Below are 21,017 nucleotides of genomic sequence, written 5' to 3'. Positions count from 1 at the left end.
CATCTTTCACCATTCTGGATCACAGAAGAACAGCTTCTAAACTGAATCGGGGCTAACTGACCAAGCTGTCTCAGAGGGTGCATGAAACAGCAGTATCTCCATTTATCAAAAACAAACATGTTCATAAGATGATGGATTTTTCGGAGCTAGCCGACCTAACTGGAAGATTCCGCGACCAGAAGGAGGAGGAGTACCAGGAAGAATGGAAAAAAATTAATGATTATTTAATTAAATATGTTAAGTTAAATTAGTTGGAAATAACTTGCAGATAACTAATAGGCTTAGGATTTTATATAAGTTAAGTGATGAATCAATTTGTATAATTTCAAAAGGTAAAGATTGAAAGATGTTAAAGCTAAAGGTAAATTTTATAAGAACTGTGATTTGGAAAACCGTTAAATGGATATGCATGGAAATTCAACCAAGGGGAAGCGAGGAAGTCACTTAACAATGTTAAGGAGTATAATTTCTAATAAGATTATGATTTGTGTTTGTTTGTTTGTTTGTTTATAATTTTGTGAAAATTAATTTAAAAAATTGAAAAAACACCAGCAACTGTAAAAAAACCAAAAAAACGAGTAAAGAAAAGTGAGGAAACCGTCAAAAACAACAACAAAAAAAAAACATATTCATGGGTGCCACTGACATGGCGTGTAAGCCAGCATAGAGCTCTGTGTACAGATCAGAGCTTTTCAGAAGATTCTAGACTCTGGAACCGGGCCATGAAACATATTTGCCCAACAGACCTCTGCAAAAAAAAAGCGATTATGTTTCCACCCCACCCAAAACTCCCAGCTTTGGTTTGTCTCGAAGCAAGGGAAAATCCAGCAAGCAAGAAGCACACAGCCTTCCTGCTTCTTCAGTTCTGTGGGGAATTTAAATTTCCACTGTACAATGTAAGTCAACAGCTGAACAGGAGCAACTTTTCAGGGTCGTGAGTTCAAGCCTCACGTTGGGCAACAGATTCCTGCATTGCAGGGGGTTGGACTAGATGACCCTCATGTTGTTGTTGTTTAGTCGTTTAGTCGTGTCCGAGTCTTTGTGACCCCATGGACCAGAGCACGCCAGGCACTCCTGTCTTCCACTGCCTCCCGCAGTTTGGTCAAACTCCTGCTGGTAGCTTCGAGAACACTGTCCAACCATCTCGTCCTCTGTCGTCCCCTTCTCCTTGTGCCCTCCATCTTTCCCAACATCAGGGTCTTTTCCAGGGAGTCTTCTCTTCTCATGAGGTAGCCAAAATATTGGAGCCTCAGCTTCACGATCTGTCCTTCCAGTGAGCACTCAGGGCTGATTTCCTTAAGAATGGAGAGGTTTGATCTTCTTGCAGTCCATGGGACTCTCAAGAGCCTCCTCCAGCACCATAATTCAAAAGCATCAATTCTTCGGCGATCAGCCTTCTTTATAGTCCAGCTCTCACTTCTATACATCACTACTGGGAAAACCATGGCTTTAACTATACGGACCTTTGTTGGCAAGGTGATGTCTCTGCTTTTTAAGATGCTGAGATGACCCTCATGGTCCCTTCCAACTCTATGAGTCTGTGATTCTATGAAACCTAAAAAGTTTCATAGAATCACAGACTCATAGAGTTGGAAGGGACCATGAGGGTCATCTCAGCATCTTAAAAAGCAGAGACATCAGAGAACCACTTTAGAGGACCAGCCCTACCACTGGACACAAGAAGGCTGCTGCCTCAGGTGGCAGTAATTAGTTCTCACGGTGGCCAATCAAATGCCCCTTATGGGAAAGCCCCCATTAGGGAGGACAAGAGCATTCTAACCTCCAGAAACTGGTATTCAGAAGCATAGCCTTCATGGCTAGTAGCCATGGATAGCCTTCTCCATGAATTAGTCTAATCCTCTTTTCAAACCATCCAAGTTGGTGGCCGTCACTGCCTCCTGTGGAAATGAGTTCCATAGGTTAATAATGTGCTGTGCGAAGAAGAACGTTCTTTTCTCTGTTTTGAACCTTCCAACACTCAGCTTCATTGGGTGTCTGTGACTTCCAGTGTCATGACATAGTGAATGGAGGAAAGTTTTTCTCCCCATCTCCCAAATGTCATGCATAATTGTATGGACTTTTGTCTTGTCTCCTCTTACTTCCCTTTTCTCTAAACTAAAAGTCCCAAATGCTGTAATCTCAAAAGGGTTGCCCTTTCACGGACCTTTTTCCAACTCTACAATAAGTGGCATAAATTTGCTTTAAACCTTTGGTGTGGATGTGACCCAAGTCTGACTAGATTTGTTGGGATCCACTTTTGAGAAAACACACATCGCATCAACCTCTGTTGCTGGTCAATATTTTCAAAGTCTTTTCTGAGCACATCAATGGTCTGATAACTGATTCACAAAGGCAGTTTTGGTCCTCAGGTACAGTGAGAAGCAAGGAGGTCAAACCGCCTTGTTTAAAGGCAATTTTCCTTTGCGGAGTGAGGGGGAACAGGGGAGAGTTTTACTCTGAATATATCAGGACGAGGGATTGAGGAGAAATGCAATCCAGTTTGCATTCAAAGGCCAGCCTACCTGATTTGCAGTTTTTGAAACAAAACATCCTGACAGGCAAAATCGTCCTTTGAAATCTGCAGTCCTCCAAATTTTGCACATGCAGTTTTTTCCAACCAAGTAAGGTGTACAAAAAAATGCATATATTAAGATGTGCCTAAAATTGCAGATATTACTGAAATACATACAAAATGTTTCGCATAAGGTAAATATTTCTTTTCTTTCTTTTTTGGCAGAATAGTCAAAACTGCATTCAACGTGCATGAAAATTCTGCTGAATTTTCTCAAGGACTTCTTTTTAAAATAAATAAATCAGCAAAGTGATGTGGTAAAGTGGGAAACTGCATTCAAGGGAGCCAGAATGCGAAAGTGAAATCAACAGATTTGCATATCACTTGTCAGGAATGTAAGGCATGGTCTTTTCTGACATGCTTCATGGCATTTTTTGAAGTGGGTTGGATCCCTCTTCTTTCTTAAGAATAAATCACTGACTAATATTTATATAACCTTTCCTGCTCCAGTATCTCAGAAATTTATCCCCCAGGAACAAGGAAATGGGCCTCCTCTGTTCGATGGAGGAAGAACCTAGCAAATATTTCCTCTTGGCCTAAACCAACCTGAGGTTGGTCTGTGTGTTTTCCCTCATCCCGGTCTCATCAAGAACCTGCCCACACCTGATAACCAGAGACTATAAAAGTACTCGGCACCTAGCAAAATCCACAGCCAGGAGCTGAGCACAGCAGGTGAGGCTTAGCACCTTTTTCTTGCTGCTGAGGACATGGCAGTGCCCAGCTTTCCACACATAGGAAGTTAGCCATGTCCATTAATTTCAATGGGTCTACTCTGAGTAGGAGTAACACAGGCAACAAGCCTTGGTCTTATTTATTGCATTTCTATTCCACCTTTTCCTCCAAGGAAACTCAAGGTGGTGTATATGGTTTCCCCCCTCCTCGATTAACCCTCACAACAACCCTGTGAGGTAGGTTAGGCAGGGTGTGGATTTGAACCTTGGTCTCTCCCAAGTCCTAGTCCAGCAGTCAAGTCACTGCAACCACACTGGCTCTCTCCTTTGCCTCCGTTGGAACGACTTTTGCAGGGTTTTAAAAGAACGTTTTTATTATTTCCCCTACTCAAAACCCACCCGTTCCTCTTTTATTTTGCAGAGATGAAGCAAGCCCTTTCTCTCCTGAGCCTCTTAGTGGCCTTCGGATTCCTGCCAGCATCCGAATCTTCCTCAGAAGGTAACACAACAAATCCCGTGACTCTTCCAAGGGTGGGAATATTTCTGGGGGGAAGATGGAAAAGGAATGTAATCAAATAATTATTTTCCTTTATTTTAATTTCACAATATCTATATACTCCATGATTGCTCACAGCAGCCCACAAAAAGAGTTTTTAAAAGTATGTGCATGGAACTCATTTCTAGGAAGTTGCCTTTGATTTTTCATATAATCACAGAATTGTAGCTTTGGAAAGGGCCCAAAAGGTCACGTCTTGTAGAGTTCGTGCATCGTTTTGGGGACAGGGTGGGGTGAATTTATGAAAATCTTCAAGGCGATCCATGATTGATTGGGTTGGGGAGGGTGCCTCTCTGAACCCCTTTTCTGTCAAAACCTGGTATGTGGATAGGAACCAACCTCCAAGAGGGCATCTCAGCTTAAGGCCTGCAAATAGCCACTCGCCTTTGGTGAGATGAGCGTATTTTCAAGGTGACCAGGAAAGGAGATTTTTTTTTATTATGTTTGGTCCTGTGGAACAGGCTCTCAGAGTGTGGTGCAAATGATTTGACATACACATTTGTGGGAAGGCTGGGCTGGTGAAAAATGCCAGGTGGTGGGGTGGAGAATTTTTTGTAAACTGAATTGGCCAAGATTGTCCTGGATAGTCGCTGCATCATGCCATCTGTGTACCTTGCTGCTGAAATTTGATTGCCCTAGTTTGGACTTGGGGGGCCCTTTGAGCTGATGTTTTTGGTTTTCTCTTTTAAAGCGTTGGCCTCTGAGAAATTGACTGGTCCTGACATTTTATTCAGCATCAACACAGCCAAGCGGTTGGTGGATCAAGCATACAAGGTGTACCGGGAAAGGTGAGCTTCCTTCATGTAAATCTGCATTAAATCTTCCCTCCCTCCCCTTTCAGTCATCATTAGTGGAGTATGTCTCTAGGGTATATAACTACAGTGGTACCTCGGGTTAAGTACTTAATTCGTTCCGGAGGTCCATACTTAACCTGAAACTGTTCTTAACCTGAAGCACCACTTTAGCTAATGGGGCCTCCTGCTGCTGCTGCACCGCCAGAGCACAATTTCTGTTCTCATCCTGAAGCAAAGTTCTTAACCTGAAGCACTATTTCTGGGTTAGCGGAGTCTGTAACCTGAAGCGTATGTAACCTGAGGTACCACTGTACATAAGTACATACAATTAATCCAATAAATGTAAAATTATTAACAAGACATTATGATTTTTATGAATGGATCCCAAATATCATTGTATTTATCCATGCACAATCTGCATCTAAAAGCAATCTGTTCATATATTGCCGGAGTTGACATAGCATCATTAACAACAATGAATTTTAGAAAGAGCATGCAGTGGTACCTTGGTTTTCGAACGACTCCGTGGACGAACATTTCGGTTTACGAACATGCCTCAGAAGTCGAAAGTGCCACATTGTTTCCTCTGAGTGCAAGATCCTGAGGTCTAGCTGTCGGCTGTTGAGTTTTTGGTTTTTGAACATTTCAGAAGTCAAACAGTCTTCGGGAACGGATTACGTTCGTAAAACTGAGGTACCATTGCAGTTTAAAAAATAAAACTGAAGGGAGCAAAATGGCAACAGCAAGGCAGCGAGTAAGTGTCACTGCATAAACTTGCCAGTTGCTGGAAACCACAAGAGAGGAGGGTGCTTTTGAGCTTCCATCCTGCTAGTGGGCTTCTGGGTGGCCACTGTGAGAACAGGATGCTGGACTAGTTGGGCTATTGGCCTGATCCAGCAAAGCTCTTTTAGGTTCTTAGGTTCATCATTAGGAAGGCTTGCTGTGACACTTCTGAGCGCTTTCTGTTAAGGTCCCCCGTCTCCTTGTTGCCATCCCCTCTGTGCTTCTCTTTCCAGAGCGAAGGAGAACTTGAGAAACCCCCATCTCACCCCCTCCGACTTCCTGAGACATTTAAAGGAACCGGTGGCGGGGACCAGGACTGCAAGCCGGGCGGCAAGTTACATGGAAACGGCGTTGGATCTCCTGAGGCAGAAACTGCAGAAGGTCTGGCACCGTCACTTCAACATCACAGGTATCGTGAATCCTCGGGCAAAAGCTTTAGCACAGTTGGGGTGGCGGTGAACTTTCAGCCTGCGAGGCAGGTTTAGCCAAGCCACACCCACTTTACCTGAGGCAGGTAAAAGCTGGCCAAAAGGGGGGTTTAAAGGCAATGCTGCCCAGCTGATGGTCGGTGCCTGCAAACCGCTGACTCTTTGCTTGTGCAGCCTGATTTCAATCCAGAACGCGGCAGCTAGACTGGTGACTGGGGGCGGCCGCCGAGATCACATAACACTGGTCTTGAAAGACCTACATTGGCTCCCAGTACATTTCCGAGCACAATTCAAAGTGTTGGTGTTGACCTTTAAAGCCCTAAATAGCCTCAGCCCAGTATACCTGAAGGAGCGTCTTCACCCCCATTGTTCTGCCCGGACACTGAGGTTTAGCGCCGAGGGCCTTCTAGCAGTTCCCTCATTGCGAGAAGCAAAGCTACAGGGAACCAGGCAGAGGGCCTTCTCGGTAGTGGTGCCTGCCCTGTGGAACGCCCTCCCATCAGATGTCAAAGAGATAAACAACTACCTGACATTCAGAAGACATCTTAAGGCAGCCCTGTTCAGGGAAGTTTTTAATGTATGACATATTAGTGTATTTTTGGTCTTTGTGGAAGCCGCCCATAGTGGCTGGTACAAATAAATTATTATTATTATTATTATTATTATTATTATTATTATTATTATTTCAAACCACACTGGTAAATGATGCCCTTGTGATGTCAGGTGATTGACAAGTGGGCAGCCTTACCTCTCATATTTGGTGGGGTGGGTTAGACCACTGAAGGTAGATTCTCATTGAAATTTGCTTCTAAGACAAAAGCCATTGCTTTTCTTCCCCTTATCGGATATCTTGTTTAGATGTGCTAAGCATCCAACAGAAAGATATGATCACCAGAGCCACTGGCTGTGACTATCTGATCCGCCCAGTCCGGTGCCCACAAAACAGCCCTTATCGGACCATCACAGGAGAATGCAACAATCGGTAAGGAGAAGCTGGCTGGAGAAGGGTTTTATTTGGGGGGGGGGGTGCAGGCAGGTCAAAGGTTCTCCCTCATCTGAGGGGAAATACCACTCTTACCACTGGTAAGAGCTGGAGAGGTCATCCAGGAACCTGGGCCAAAGGAAGGCGTTGAAGGAAATTAGAAAATTAGAAAAAGGATGCCAAAATGATCAAGGGCATGGAGTGGCTTCCCTATGAAAAAAGGTTGCGGTGTTTGGGATTTATTAGTTTAGAGAAAAGGCAAGTAAGAGATGACATGGTAGGAGTTCATAAAGTCATGTGTGGCATGGAGACAGCAGACAGAAGAAAGATTTTTCTCCCTCCCTCATAATACTAGAACTCACAGCCCTTCCATAAATATGACCGTTGGAGGATTTTCTTTTATCTGTCCTGAATCTCCCAACATTCATTGGATGTCCATGATTTCTAGGGTCACAAGAGATGGCAAAAAGCTTTTCTCTCCCCACTCTCCCCATGCAGATCCTCATCTCTCAGAGCAGGCATTTAAATATGTCTCTTGGTATGTTCTTAACTGCCCAGAACTTTGCTGCTATGCCACATTTAGAGGCGGAGAGAAATCTGTTGCGTGGCTAAGTTCTGGCCTGCATGTGATTTCGAGGAGTGCAGATCAGCTCACCTTGGACTGGGATTTGCAAAGGTTAATCCCTCAAAGCATGCCTGCCTCCAGAGGAGCCTTCACGCATGGGGCAGAGTTCCAAACTAATGCGCTTCTCCCCCCTCCCTAGGAAGCACCCTCATTTTGGTATGTCTAACCATGGCTATGCCCGCTGGCTCCCAGCAGAGTATGAGGATGGTGTGTCTCTTCCCAAGGGTCTCATCCAGGGCCAGCTTTATAATGGACACCCCCTCCCACTGGTAAGAGCTGGAGAAGTCATTCTGGGATTCTGGGACAAATTATAGAGAAACAGCCATGTTGGGGGTGGATTCAGAGAGGTGGCTGAGGTGGTGGACCAATCGTTCGGGGTTTCTGGGGGGAGAGCATGGTGTCTGTCACCACATGGACAACCCCTATAAGAGGAGATTACTCTCATTTGATACAGCAAATCCCTGCACAATCACCAAAATGAGATATTCTGCTTCTAGGCAATTTGAAGTTTGAGCCAATCACTTTTAAAAAATAAATAAATACAGCTTTCATCGATTTATCGTAAACATATCTACGAACTAAGACATAACCATACAGATCATAACAAAAACCATACACAGGGCATATTCTGTATAAAAAACAAATGACTGAGACACAGCTTTTAAGATCAGTCTATATAGTCCAATCAGGACGCAGGTGGCACTGTGCATTAAACCACAGAGCCTAGGACTTGCCAATCAGAAGGTCGGCGGTTCGAATCCCCACGACGGGGTGAGCTCCCGTTGCTCGGTCCCTGCTCCTGCCAACCTAGCAGTTCGAAAGCACATCAAAGTGCAAGTAGATAAATAGGTACTGCTCTGGCAGGAAGGTAAACGGCATTTCCATGCGCTCCTCTGGTTCGCCAGAAGCGGCTTAGTCATGCTGGCCACATGACCCGGAAGCTGTACGCCGGCTCCCTCGGCCAATAAAGCGAGATGAGCGCCGCAACCCCAGAGTCGGTCATGACGGGACCTAATGGGTCGGGGGTCCCTTTACCTTTTTATATAGTCCAACCACAAAGAGGAGTAAGTCGTGGGAGTTGTGTACAACTCTCCTTATCTATATAATAAGAAAATGGGGACCAGTCTGTGTCAAAACTGTCTGATTTGGCTTCGCCCCAGACAGTGCATTGATGTCTGGCCAGGCATTCAGATAAAGCAATGGAACTGAATAGGAATTTTTGATGCTTCCCCGTGTCGGGCTATTACCAACATGGCTTCTAATAGTACCTAGTTTTTTAGAAATTGAATTCCATCCTCACTATACAATGGCCCAAAAGTCTTATTAACATGCCCTACAAACCCTCTAGTGCACTTTTTGGCAGTGGCATGAATGGCAGAGTGCTGCCACATGTGTGCGTGTGTGTTGTTGTTGCTTGCACATTGCTTACAGTTCCTCTTCTGGCTTCCCCTGTTGGAGCCAGAGCACTTAGCATTGAGGCTATGCAGATTGAACACTCTGCATCATTTCCTCCGGTGGCCCTTGGGTGCTCCACCATAGGTGCGGCAGGTATCCAACGAGATCATTGGCACCCCCAACGAGAAGATCACGGATGACCAGGAGCGCTCACTGGCGTTCATGCACTGGGGCCAGTGGGTCGACCATGACATGGACTTAGCCCCCATGACTGAAACCAGCATCCAGAACCAGGATGTCCACTGCGACACCAGCTGCAACTACGCGCCCCCCTGCTTCCCGATTAAGGTAATGGAAAATTCGGTGTTAAGAGATTCTTAGGTGAGACAGGTGTATGTTTTTTGCTGGGGTGGAGTGGAGTCAGGTCTTTTGCAGGCCCTCTGTCCTCTTTGAACTATTAGCTCCCAGCAGCCTTTGACAACATGGCACCTTCTAGGTGTGTAGGACTACAACTCCCATCAGCCGGCTCGACTGTGGTCCCATGAGCCCCAGCAGTGTAACAGGCATTCTGGCTGATGGGAGCTGCAGTCTGAAATATACGGGTTATCACATAGCTCTTGACACAAAGCAAAGTGCACATCGCAAATGTTGGAAGGTTCAGAACAGATAGGAAAAAGTCCTTCTTCACACAGCATGGTGGTTAAACTGCAGACAGTGACGGCCATCGAATTGGATGGCTTTAAAAGAGGATTTCACAAATTCATGGAGGGAGAGGGCTATTGATGGCGACCAGCCATGATGGTGATACTCTGCCTACAAAGTTGGGGACATTAATGCTTCTGTATACCAGTTGCTAGAAACCACAGGAAGGGACAGTGCTGCTCCTGTGCTCAAATCCTGCTTGCGGCCTTCCCTTGGGGGCATCTGGTTGGCCACTGTGAGAACAGGATGCTGGATTAGATGGGCCATTGGCCTGATCCAGCAGCCTCTTCTTGTGCTCTTACACGTTCTTATCGGGTGTTTCCAAGAGTGACCCACAAACTTCATTTGCCCACTTGTGCCAGGGGGCTGAGTAGGCTGAGTTTTTAAAATATCTAGCAGAGCCCATGGAGAGAGGAGAAATGTGCCGCTGTTTGCATGGGAGGAACAGTTCCCTGGTCATCATATTGGCCAATGCCTGTAACATCACCTACCACCCTACCACAATACTTGGATCAGTGGTAACATTTTCTTTTTTTAAAACAACTTGTTGGGAGTGTGATTATTTTTCTTTCTTCCTTCTGGAAACTAAAAAACAAAACAAAACTTTGGCCAGCCACTGTCTCTGCACCTAACCTACCGCACAGGATTGTTGTGGGGATTAATGAAGAGAGAAGAATCATGTCTACTATCTTGAGCTTCTTGGAGGTATAGATGCAATAAATAAAAAACAAATGAATTGTGGGATTGTTTTCTGCAGATTCCACCTGGAGACCCGCGGATTACAAAGCCAGGCGTCTGCATGCCTTTCATCCGGACCACCCCTGTTTGCAACCCCACGACGTTCATCCGCGAGCAGCTCAATTCCATCACGTCCTTTCTGGATGCCAGCATGGTGTATGGGAGTGAGGAGCCTTTGGCAAGAAGCCTCCGGAACCAAAGCAACTCTCTGGGTTTAATGGCGCTCAACCAGAACTTCACAGACGCTGGTCTGGGCCTCCTTCCTTTCGAGAGCAATTCAAACAGCATCTGCCTCTACACAAACAGAACTGCCAACATCCCATGTTTCAATGCGGGTATGTCTTTCCACCAGGGCATGGTCAGCAGCTGCCAGTCCGTGTAAACAGTAGTACTCTAGGTGACCAATGATAAGGTAACTTCCTATGTTTGGATGGATCTGGGCATCAAGTGTTAGGCCAAATGCACACCATCTGTTTAAAGCACTATGATACCACTTTAAACAGTCATGGATTTCCTCCCCCAAAGGATCCTGGGAAGTGTAGTTTATGAAGGGTGCTGAGAGTTGTTAGGAGACCCCTCTTCCCCTGCCAGAGCTATAATTCCCAGGGTTTCCCGTGAAGAGGGATTGATTATTGACTCTGCCTGTCAATGGCTCTGGCGCCACCTGCTGTTGGGCTCCCTGCCTTCTGCCCTACCAGTCTCCCTGTGGCTTCACACAGCAATAAAAGAGTGTTAATTCATTTTCTAGCTTAATCCGCTTGAAATTAGAGGGATGGTTTCTTTAATTTTGCAGGGGATAAACGTGTCACTGAAAATCTGGGGCTGACAGCTCTCCACACCCTCTTTGTCCGGGAGCATAACCGATTGGCCAGGGAGCTGAAGGCGCTGAACCCCCACTGGGATGGGGAAAAGATCTATCAGGAAGTTCGGAAGATTATTGGGGCAGTGAATCAGGTATGGTGACAAATGAGCTCTTCCTTCGGCTTCATTCAAAATGGAGTTTCACTCTAGCTTCATTCATGCCTTCAGGGAAGGTGCAAGGGAGGAATTTAATTCAGCTCACATTTAGAGACAAACTCACAGAATTTGCACTTTCTGCAAGAATATTCAAACCAAATTCTTTGCATTTCTCCAAATTTCACAGTGCAGTTCTCCAGCCAAGTGATGGGTACAAAAGTGCATATTTTGGGGGTAAAGTGTGCATTAAAAGGGAAATATTGGAGAAAATAACAAAAAAAGTTAACTCATTGGGAAATCAAGAGTACCCTGAGAAGAAAACCCCATGATCTTGAAGAAGCTAACAGCTGTAGAAAAAGGCACTGTCCCTTTAACTGCCAAGGAGGCGGGACCTCCAGGCACTTAGGGGGCAGGACCTCTAGCCAGCGACTACCTGGCCGGGCTATAAAACTCTGCCAGTTTCTCCAGGACCTTTGCTGAGACAACTTGGGTGCCTGGGCTTAGCAGTGCTGTCCATGGTGCTGAACCCCCACCTCAGTCACTCTCCAAGGTCCTGAGCTGTTTGGAGGAAAGGGCTAGATTTACAGTACGGTTGCATCTTAACGCAAAAGTTTGGTTTCAAGGCTTCTGCATATACACAAAAATCGCATATTCCCAAACACCCCTCATTGCTAGTGGGTGAGGGGGAGAGAGACAGAATCCCTTGTGCTTTCAGATCCTATGTGTCAAGTGGGCCTTACCCAGCAAGTGAGTCAGAGAGCTTAAAAGCTCTTCAGGTAACACAAACAGACCCATTGTGGAAAGCTCTCTGCCTTGCCGGGATTGAACTTGGATGATTTCAACCAGGCTGCCTTCAACCACATTGGTTGAAATAGCACAAGTTAAATGTGTGTAAGATGCGGTTGTACTGCATATGTAAAAACCATGCCTGAGATGTAACTCCAGTTGCTCATATGAGTACCATATTAGCCTGACCTCAGTTGTCTTCCCTCGTGTAAGCTCCTGGAGGTCAGGGACTCTCTTTGTTTCCCTTCAAACTTTGTAAAGTGGCCACTAAACACCCATAGCCACACACTTGCACACACACACATTGTGTTCATTTCTATACAATTTTAATAAATAAAAATAGTAATGCTTGTGAAAACTTAAAGCTGGACAGAAGCTATGTCTTCATTAGAGGACAATTTGCACTCTGGAAGGCTAGGGTGGTTTACTTAATTGTTAATTTGTAACTGTTGTTTAAGTTTGAAATCAATAAAACATATTTTAAAAACCAAAAAATAACAGTGGCGCCTTTCCTGGTTTGGTTGCAGGTGATCACCTTCAGAGATTACCTGCCCCTTGTCTTGGGCAATGAGATGAACAAGCAGTTGCCTTTGTACAGAGGCTACAATGACTCTGAGGACCCCACTGTCTCAAACGTGTTCTCCCTGGCCTTCCGGTTTGGACACGGTTCTGTTCCCCCATTTGTGCCCCGCCTGGACCAAAACTTCAAGCCCCTTGTCCCATATTCCAATGTCCTCCTTCATCTGACCTTCTCTGCTTCATGGAGAATCGTAATGGAAGGTAATGCTTTTGTTCCTTGTCCTGCGGGGTTCTTGGGCTGTCTGGGAAACAGAAATCTCCTGGGAACAAACTAAGGGCAAACAGGGGTCATGAAGAACTTTCTATATAAGGTTGTTCCAAGCTGGAAAGTGTGCAGAAGAGGGCAGACAAGATGATGATGGGTCTGGAAACCAAGCCTTGTGTGGAACAAGTTGAGGGAGTTGGGTATATTTAGCCTGGAAAAGAGAAGACTGAGAGGAGATATGATAGCCATCTTCAAATATCTGAAGGGTTGTGGCATGGAAGATGGAGCAAGCTTGTTTTCTGCTGCTCCAGAGGGGACCAATGGAGTCAAATTGCAAAAAGGATATTCCGATGAAACATTAGAAACAAGTTTCTGATGGTAAGAGCTGTTCAACAATTTTGAAGGTGGAAAAGCCGTCCCCTTTCCATTAAAAAATAAAAATAAAAGGACACCCTAAACCTTGGGTTGAGTGTTCCTCATCTTCAGGGCCACCACTACCTTTCTCTTCCAGGTGGCATTGACCCTCTTCTCCGTGGCCTCCTGGCCGACCATGCCAAGCTGATGAAGCAGAACCAGATGATGGTGGAGGAGCTCCAGGAGCGACTCTTTGAGCAGCTTGAGCTCATCGGCCTTGATCTGGCATCCCTGAACCTCCAGCGGGGGAGAGACCATGGCCTGCCAGGTAGGAGAGCCTGTCCTGAAGTTTTTGACCCTGTCCATGGTTTCTTGTGCTAAACAGTGAGTGAAGAGATCCAGGGTGGCTTAGTGAGGAGGAGAGTCAACAGGAGACTTAGGATTGCAATGTCTTTACAGAGATAGGAGTTGGGTGATTCCCAAGAAACCTGAGGCCTTTCTGTTAGGTATAATTGGACCGAAGGAATTGTTTAATTTGTTTATGTATGCTATGACGGGGGCAAGATTGTCCACGCACACAAATGGAAAGAAGAGGAAGCCCCAATGAAAGAAGAATGAAGATGATGGAATATTATGAGATGGCTAGACTAGCTGTGAGAATTAAAGAACAGAATGAAGAATGAAATTTTTTTTATTGAAGAATGGAAGTATTTTGTAGCATATTTGAAAAAAAATATCATGGTTATGTTAAAATGTATGCAGGATTTGAAGTACAGCAGCAGATAAGAAGTGGTAGTTTAATAATTTATAATCAACACCGTATTTTTCCATATGTAAGACAACCTTTTTTCTGAATTTTTTTAATGATAAATTGAGGGTCGTCTTATACACGGGTTAATATGCTGAGCAAGAGAGAGCTGGTGCTGCAGCAGTAGCAGGGAAATGTTGGAGAGGAGGCTGTTTACTCACTCTTCCCAGCTTAGGAAGAGTATTTGGTGAGTGTCAGTATGTGGTGTATTACTGCACCAGTTCCATCAGCCAGAATGGAGGATTGTCGAAAAGCTGCTCAACAGCTCAGCAAACTTACAAAAGAAGCTCAACAATTGTTCAGGGCTCCGAAAAATAGGGGTTGTCTTATACATGGGGTCATGTGATACATGGAAAAATACAGTATATAATGGGTGAAATATAAGCAATATACCAGCTTTATAAAGAAAGAAAAGAACATAATGGAAGGGTGGATGGGAAGTCAGCGGATATGAAATAAATGTTCTGATGTTTGTTTAAAAGAATTTGTAAAATTTGAAAAGCTAATTAAAAAAAAAGTTTTTTAAAAAGGAGTTGAGTAGGCTGCAAGTTGAGCAGGTTGGGGAAAAAATAATAGCCTAAGATGTCCAAATCCTTAAGCACATTTGAAGAAAAAATGTCTTGAAGTGTTTAAAATCCCCCATTAATATGAAGCGCGTTTCCATTGCAAATGTATTATACAATCTGGGGACATCCTCGATCTCCAAATACAATTCATTCGTATTAGCGATCTCAGCAATTTATACACTTTTGTTGAACGATTCTAAGACAGATGCTTGATAAATGCATTCTAGCTTCAGAGCAATCACCATACCGTTTGGTGTAAAAAATTGGTTCCCTTCAGTGGGTTGCACTGTGCCACACTGTGGTCAGTCACAAATACATAGAATCATAGAATCATAGAGTTGGAAGAGACCACAAGGGCCATCGAGTCCAACCCCCTGCCAAACAGGAAACACCATCAGAGCACTCCTGACATATGGTTGTCAAGCCTCTGCTTAAAGACCTCCAAAGAATGTATTGCTACATCCTTGTAGCAATACTGTCAGTACTGCGGAAGAACGTTTGACCACCTTTCCATTACAACAGGGCACTGGTCCTCAGCAGGTGACTCAGGACTGGAGGTCCAATCTCAGGATGGTCCTCGCAGAGATGCCACTGCCGTTTTGTTTTGTGAAGAGAAGCAGCCCTCCTCCTGCTTGAAACTGGAACAGACGCTGTTGGAAAGTTGTTCCTCCTTCAGTTATTTGTCCGGTGGCAGTGGTTGAGGAGGAGGGCAGGCAGGCTGGCAAAGGCCCTGCCTGAGGCAAGGAGGTGGCTAAGCAGCTGAGAGGAAATGGGTGTGGGGTGCAACACAGCGTGATTCGCTCCCTGTCCCCGTCCTCTCCCTGCTCAATGGTCAGTGCAGACAATAATGAGCTGGATGAAGCATGGGTCTGATTTTTTGGAAGGCCCATGTTCCTAAGGAAGGCAATTCTTCTGAAATCCCCCCTTCTTTACCCCAGTCTCCTCTTACTTCCATGGCACTTGGCTGCACTGCTTCCCATTAATCCATCCTCCAGCCAGACTAACAACCCTTCCCTGCTCTGCTTCCACCAGGATACAATGCCTGGAGGCGGTTCTGCGGCCTATCAGAGCCCAGCGATGAGGCTGAGCTCGCTGCTGTAATGGGCAATTCCCAGCTGGCAAAGAAGTTCATCGACCTTTACGGGACACCAGAGAACATTGACATCTGGATCGGGGCCCTGGCTGAGCCCTTCGTCCCCTATGGGAGGGTCGGGCCCCTCCTGGCGTGCCTCATCGGGACACAGTTCCGGAAAACCCGGGATGGAGACAGGTGAGCTGCTTGCCCTCTGGGGCTCTCATTTCTCTTTATGACAACTTTGTGACAGAGCTTGGGGCGTAATTAGAACCCGGGTTCCCTTTTCAGGGAAGGGGATCTGAGAGGAGCAAGGAGGATGGTGGCCATTTTCTTGCGGGGTGCAGTGTGCCATTCTTGGAGTGCTGCAATCGACACAAGATAATATCACCATTGTAAACAAACAATAAATGTCCATTAAAATGGCAAAAGTAGTTTCTTTCCCAAATAGTTTTCTTTCTTGAACAATAGCAAACACAGTAAATAAAGAGCTCACTTGTGATATACCAGTGGTTCAGTGCTCAGATGTCATTCCGGTAATCTGATGTTTCGTCGCTAAAGAGCCTAGTCATCAGGCTTTGTAGTAAATAATATACAAGAGAAGACAGTATGTTAACGACTTAAAGCAGGGATATATCTATCCCCATCTGCATGTTTCCATCAGGAGGAGCATAGAAAGAGGACAATGTCCTTCAATTTGCTAAACCTGGTTTAGTCTTTATTCCTGCATTTGCAATTCTTCAAGATAAAAGCTATTTGGAAAGAGAGGAGAGGAGCACTGAACCACTGATATATTACAGGTGAGCTATTTATTCACTGTATTTGTTTCAGGGACTAGACTGAGGGGGACAAGACTGAGGAGTAATGGTGGGGACCACTCCCTTCTCCGGAAGCTTCCAGAGAAGAGGAAGGCAGTATTGAATTACAGCAGTGGTTTGAGGAAGGTCACAGCTCAGAGACAGGCGAACAGAAGAGTTGGGAGGTGCTGGGAGAAGAGAAGGGGGAGACAGAGCAGCCAGCTGACACGTTATCACTGGAGAGCATTTCTGGCCCTCCTTCTCCCAGAACCTGCCATTCATTGAGAGTGCAAGAGCAAAGGTCTCAGAGACAATTAGCCCCTGGTGGCCACCGTAAGCAGAAGTGCTGTTGTTAGGAAGTGAGCAGGGAGGAGTTCAGTTGGAGCAACGCCATTAACGGGAGATAGACTGCATTCCTTTGTCTCTCACTGTGACGAGTAAACAAATTAGTAAGAACTCTTCTTTGTTTTTCTCTGCTTCTTGCTGCCACCGTGGGAGGGATAGAATTCCCCGAAGCCTAACAGTTTGCTATTGTTTAAGATAAAAACTATTTGGGGAAAGAAACTACTTTTGCCATTTTTATGGGCGTTTATTGTTTGTTTACAGGTAGTTGCCTTGGCGATATTAACCTGTGTCGATTGCGGAAGTCATTGTATCACCACTCTGATCATTGTTTCATTTTAGGAGTGCTGGCATTGTTGGTACTTGACAAGGGCCCTCTATTGATCCGCAGAAACCCCCCAACTCTGTTCCTCCTTAGGATTGATAAGAAGGATCTAGGAGTCTTGGTTGACCACAAACTTGACATGAGCCAACAGTGTGACGCGGCAGCTAAAAAAGCCAATGCAATTCTGGGCTGCATCAATAGGAGTATAGCATCTAGATCAAGGGAAGTAATAGTGCCACTGTATTCTGCTCTGGTCAGACCTCACCTGGAGTACTGTGTCCAGTTCTGGGCACCACAGTTCAAGAAGGACACTGACAAACTGGAACGTGTCCAGAGGAGGGCAACCAAAATGGTCAAAGGCCTGGAAACGATGCCTTATGAAGAACGGCTAAGGGAGCTGGGCATGTTTAGCCTGGAGAAGAGGAGGTTAAGGGGTGATATGATAGCCATGTTCAAATATATAAAAGGATGTCACATAGAGGAGGGAGAAAGGTTGTTTTCTGCTGCTCCAGAAAAGCGGACACGGAGCAATGGATCCAAACTACAAGAAAGAAGATTCCACCTAAACATTAGGAAGAACTTCCTGACAGTAAGAGCTGTTCGACAGTGGAATTTGCTGCCAAGGAGTGTGGTGGAGTCTCCTTCTTTGGAGGTCTTTAAGCAGAGGCTTGACAACCATATGTCAGGAGTGCTCTGATGGTGTTTCCTGCTTGGCAGGGGGTTGGACTCGATGGCCCTTGTGGTCTCTTCCAACTCTATGATTCTATGATTCTATTCTATGAAGCTTCCTTATGCTGCGACCTGTCTACTTCAGTGTTTACTACAGTGACTGGTAGCAATGCTCCCATCAACCCCAGCATCGTACAGCCACCCTAGCTGGTTGCTGATGGGAGCTGGAGTCCAGCAGCATCAGGAGGGCACCAAGATGGCAAAGGATGCTCTAAGCATCTGGCTAGCTGCTGTAGGAAACCAGGTGTGAGACAATGGGACCTTTGATCTCTTCTGGGGATCTCAAATAACGTTAGTGAAAACAGTCAAAAATACCACAAGTCAAAAAACGTAGCAGGTGCATGGAAAGATTTCAAGGCGTGGCGGACCCTTTTCAGCCTGAGAGTCACATTTCTTCCTTGCCAACCTCGGGGTGGTGTGGGGTACATACCAGTGCTAAGTAAGGCCAGAGGCAAAAGTGGTTGGAGGCAGTGGGTGTGAATGTAACCTTTGTACAGTAGGCTACGCCGCAGCCATGCACAACCCAGAGGCTTCTGCATGTGCTCGTCTCCATCCTCCACCCAGGCAAGCAATCCAGGCATTCTCAGAGTTTGAGGATGTGATCCAGTCAGTTAAAATCCCTCCAGGGAGATGCAAAGCAGGGCATGACCTGGGAGCATCCTGAGAGCCAGAGGGAAAGGTCTAGAGATGCACATCTGGCCTGCTGGCTGAGGACTGCCCACCTGTGATTTAAACCAGTGGTACCCAAAGCGAGCAGTACCACCCCCTGCAGGGTGGTGGGATTCCATAAGATGCAAGTTGGGGAGCTGCTGGTTTAAAGGATAAAACCCTGGAAGCGTTTGCTAAAATGAAACTGTCTTCTAGCATTACTCAGGTTAGAATACAGCCCTTGTTACCAGTTAGACGGGGTTTGATGTCCCAGGACAAATGCCAATCAACCTCTTCCTCTGCCCTTTCCTCCTTGCTTGTTGCAGATTCTGGTGGGAGAATCCTGGGGTGTTCACCCCCTGGCAGCGGCGGGTTCTGAGCGGCGCTTCACTCTCCCGCATCATTTGTGACAACACCCACATCCAGGAGGTGCCCCACGATGTTTTCAAGATGAACCACTATCCGAGCGATTTCGTGAAGTGCCGTGAAATTGGAGGGCTGGATTTGTCTGCTTGGAAAGAATAGACTGGCAGCAACAAGGGGAAGTTTTTTTTGGGGGGGGGATTGGTTGAGACATTGCAAACCTGCCAGAATGCCAGAAAGTTAATGTGAGCTGGGACTCAGCCCTGCGGGTATCACAACCACTCCAGAATGCATAGTGACCTTCTTCGTGTCACAGAGTGATGAAAACTGACCCGTCTCCTGAGCGAGACTCCCAGTTGGGTTGGAGTTCAGATCCTGTAGAAAGTGAATCATAGCATTGTTCAGTTGGCAGGGACTCCAAGGTTCATCCAGTCCACACCCTTGCAATGTTGGAATAACAGCTGAAGCACCCCTGGCAGATGACCATCCAACCTCTGTTTAAAAAGCTGTAGTGAAGGACCTTTGCAGTCCACTGCCGCAAACTCTCAAAATGGCCCTTTGCTATCCCTGGGCTAAAATCTGGGATTCATCTCTCCCATTCATATTTCCTGACATTCTGGGAAGGTGGTTTGGGCTCTGGGATAAGGGAAGGTCAGTTTGAGGTGGCCATTTGGGGTAGATTGGGACTAAATCTAGCAACGACCATCCAAGGATTTGTGACACTCACATCTGCCCTTGGGATGTGAAAACAGCACAACCAGCCAGATATTTTAATTAAGCAAAATATCACAAAATAGCAAGGTGGGGTTTTTTTGTTGTTGTTCTTTAGAGTTCTTGACTAGGCAGAACTCAGAATGTGAACGCTTGCACGCCCTTTTGCAACATTGTTGTTTGGCCTAGTGAAGTATTGCCCTGTGGATTTTCTGATGGAATGAGCCGTTCATCCTACTTTAAAATTTGCTCTTTTCTCTTTCCTTTCCATATTGTCACATAGCTGGATTTCGAAAGCTATGTGCAACACATATTCTGATTTCATTTCAGTGATTGTATAGGCACTAACCGGGAGGTGTATTTATTTTTTAATGATGGAGTTGTGAGACTTATCTGATCAATACTAATAAAAAAACCCCAGATAAATACATGAAACTGTAATCTGTGTCTCCAGGGTGACTGGTGCCCCTTGGGCGGAAGGCAGGGAGCCCAACAGTAGGTGGCGCCAGAGCCAATGACAGGTACAGCTGACTAATTCTAGGCTTATCTTCATCTTCCTACTCTGCTAAATTCTATGAAGGCAACACTGAGACTAATCAGATGATAGTCAGTGGCACCTTCTGGGCTGGTTGTAAGAAGGCAGGCAGGTGGGGGTGTTGACCAAGGGGAGACCAAGGTGGTGGGGCAGTGCCCCACTTGCCCTAATGGACAATCCTCTACTGCTCTGCTTTCTGAACAAAGAGACACAGGAAGCTGCTAATGGCTCCAGACCCATAAGAACACAATAAGAGCCTGCTGGATCAGGTCAATGGCTCATCTAGTCCATCAGGTTTGTTCTCCTCAAGGAGGCTTGCCTGGAGAAATCATTATACATCTTTAGGTTGTTGTCAGGCAATAGCTTTCTTCTATAAACAGGCCTTTGGCCTTTAACTCTCTGTGGCCTTTTAGAAGTGGGTTTGATATTTTCAACGTATTTCTTTTTTCCTTTTGGTTTCAATGCATCTACAGTATGTGGGTTTTTGTTTTCATTTTGTTCTGTCTGGTTGGTTGGTTGCAATTTGCTTTGGGTTGCCCTAGACAAGAGAAAGCGACTCACAAACTCAGTGAATAAAATAAATAGCCTAGGATCCTGTTCTCACAGTGGCCAACCAGATGCGCTCAGAAACCCCGCAAGCAGGACCCTAGCACTAGAGCAATTCTCCCCTCCCACAGTTTCCAGGAACTGCTATTCAGAAGCATTGGTGCCTCAAACTGTGGAGGCAGAGCGGAGCCATCATGCCCAGTAGCCACCAAGAAGCCTCTCCTCCTCCATGAATTGGTCCCATCATCTTTGAAAGCCATCTAAGTCGGTGGCCATCCCTGCGCAGCAGACCTGCAACAATTGTCCTTTGAGCATAGTGTCAACCTCCCCGCCCTCAAGTTTCAGCCACTGACCATTTAGGGGTATTTGTATCTGCCCCCCCCCCCATATATTTTTTGTTTTGAAAAAGTGTCTATACAGAGAGTTTTCTTTCTGAAGACAGAAAACA

At 45.7% G+C, this 21,017-nt stretch overlaps 1 protein-coding gene across 1 annotated transcript; it reads left to right on the top strand.

Moving 5' to 3' along the window:
• Positions 1-3,130: 3,130 nt before the first annotated feature.
• LOC310750305 (myeloperoxidase-like) lies at positions 3,131-20,888 on the top strand. The gene is made up of 13 exons (XM_083588188.1): positions 3,131-3,244; positions 3,665-3,742; positions 4,491-4,587; positions 5,610-5,785; positions 6,663-6,786; positions 7,551-7,680; positions 8,951-9,154; positions 10,266-10,581; positions 11,040-11,200; positions 12,517-12,769; positions 13,285-13,455; positions 15,534-15,771; positions 18,741-20,888. Exons 2-13 carry the CDS (start codon positions 3,667-3,669, stop codon positions 18,937-18,939), a joined length of 2,145 nt encoding a protein of 714 aa, XP_083444314.1. The 5' UTR covers positions 3,131-3,244; positions 3,665-3,666; the 3' UTR covers positions 18,940-20,888.
• The last annotated feature ends 129 nt before the right edge of the window (positions 20,889-21,017 follow it).

Source organism: Podarcis filfolensis, assembly GCF_964270895.1.
Source record: "Podarcis filfolensis genome assembly, chromosome: 15".
NCBI lineage: Eukaryota > Metazoa > Chordata > Lepidosauria > Squamata > Lacertidae > Podarcis > Podarcis filfolensis.
This window is presented reverse-complemented; position numbering and strand designations above follow the sequence as displayed.

What these genes read in the sequence shown, in the direction of transcription:
- LOC310750305 (XM_083588188.1), top strand. Translation starts at nt 3,667, where the DNA reads ATGAAGCAAGCCCTTTCTCTCCTGAGCCTCTTAGTGGCCTTCGGATTC. An exon ending in ATCCGAATCTTCCTCAGAAG is followed by an intron (nt 3,743 to 4,490) that starts GTAACACAACAA and finishes TCTCTTTTAAAG; the next exon opens with CGTTGGCCTCTGAGAAATTG. An exon ending in CATCCCATGTTTCAATGCGG is followed by an intron (nt 10,582 to 11,039) that starts GTATGTCTTTCC and finishes TTAATTTTGCAG; the next exon opens with GGGATAAACGTGTCACTGAA.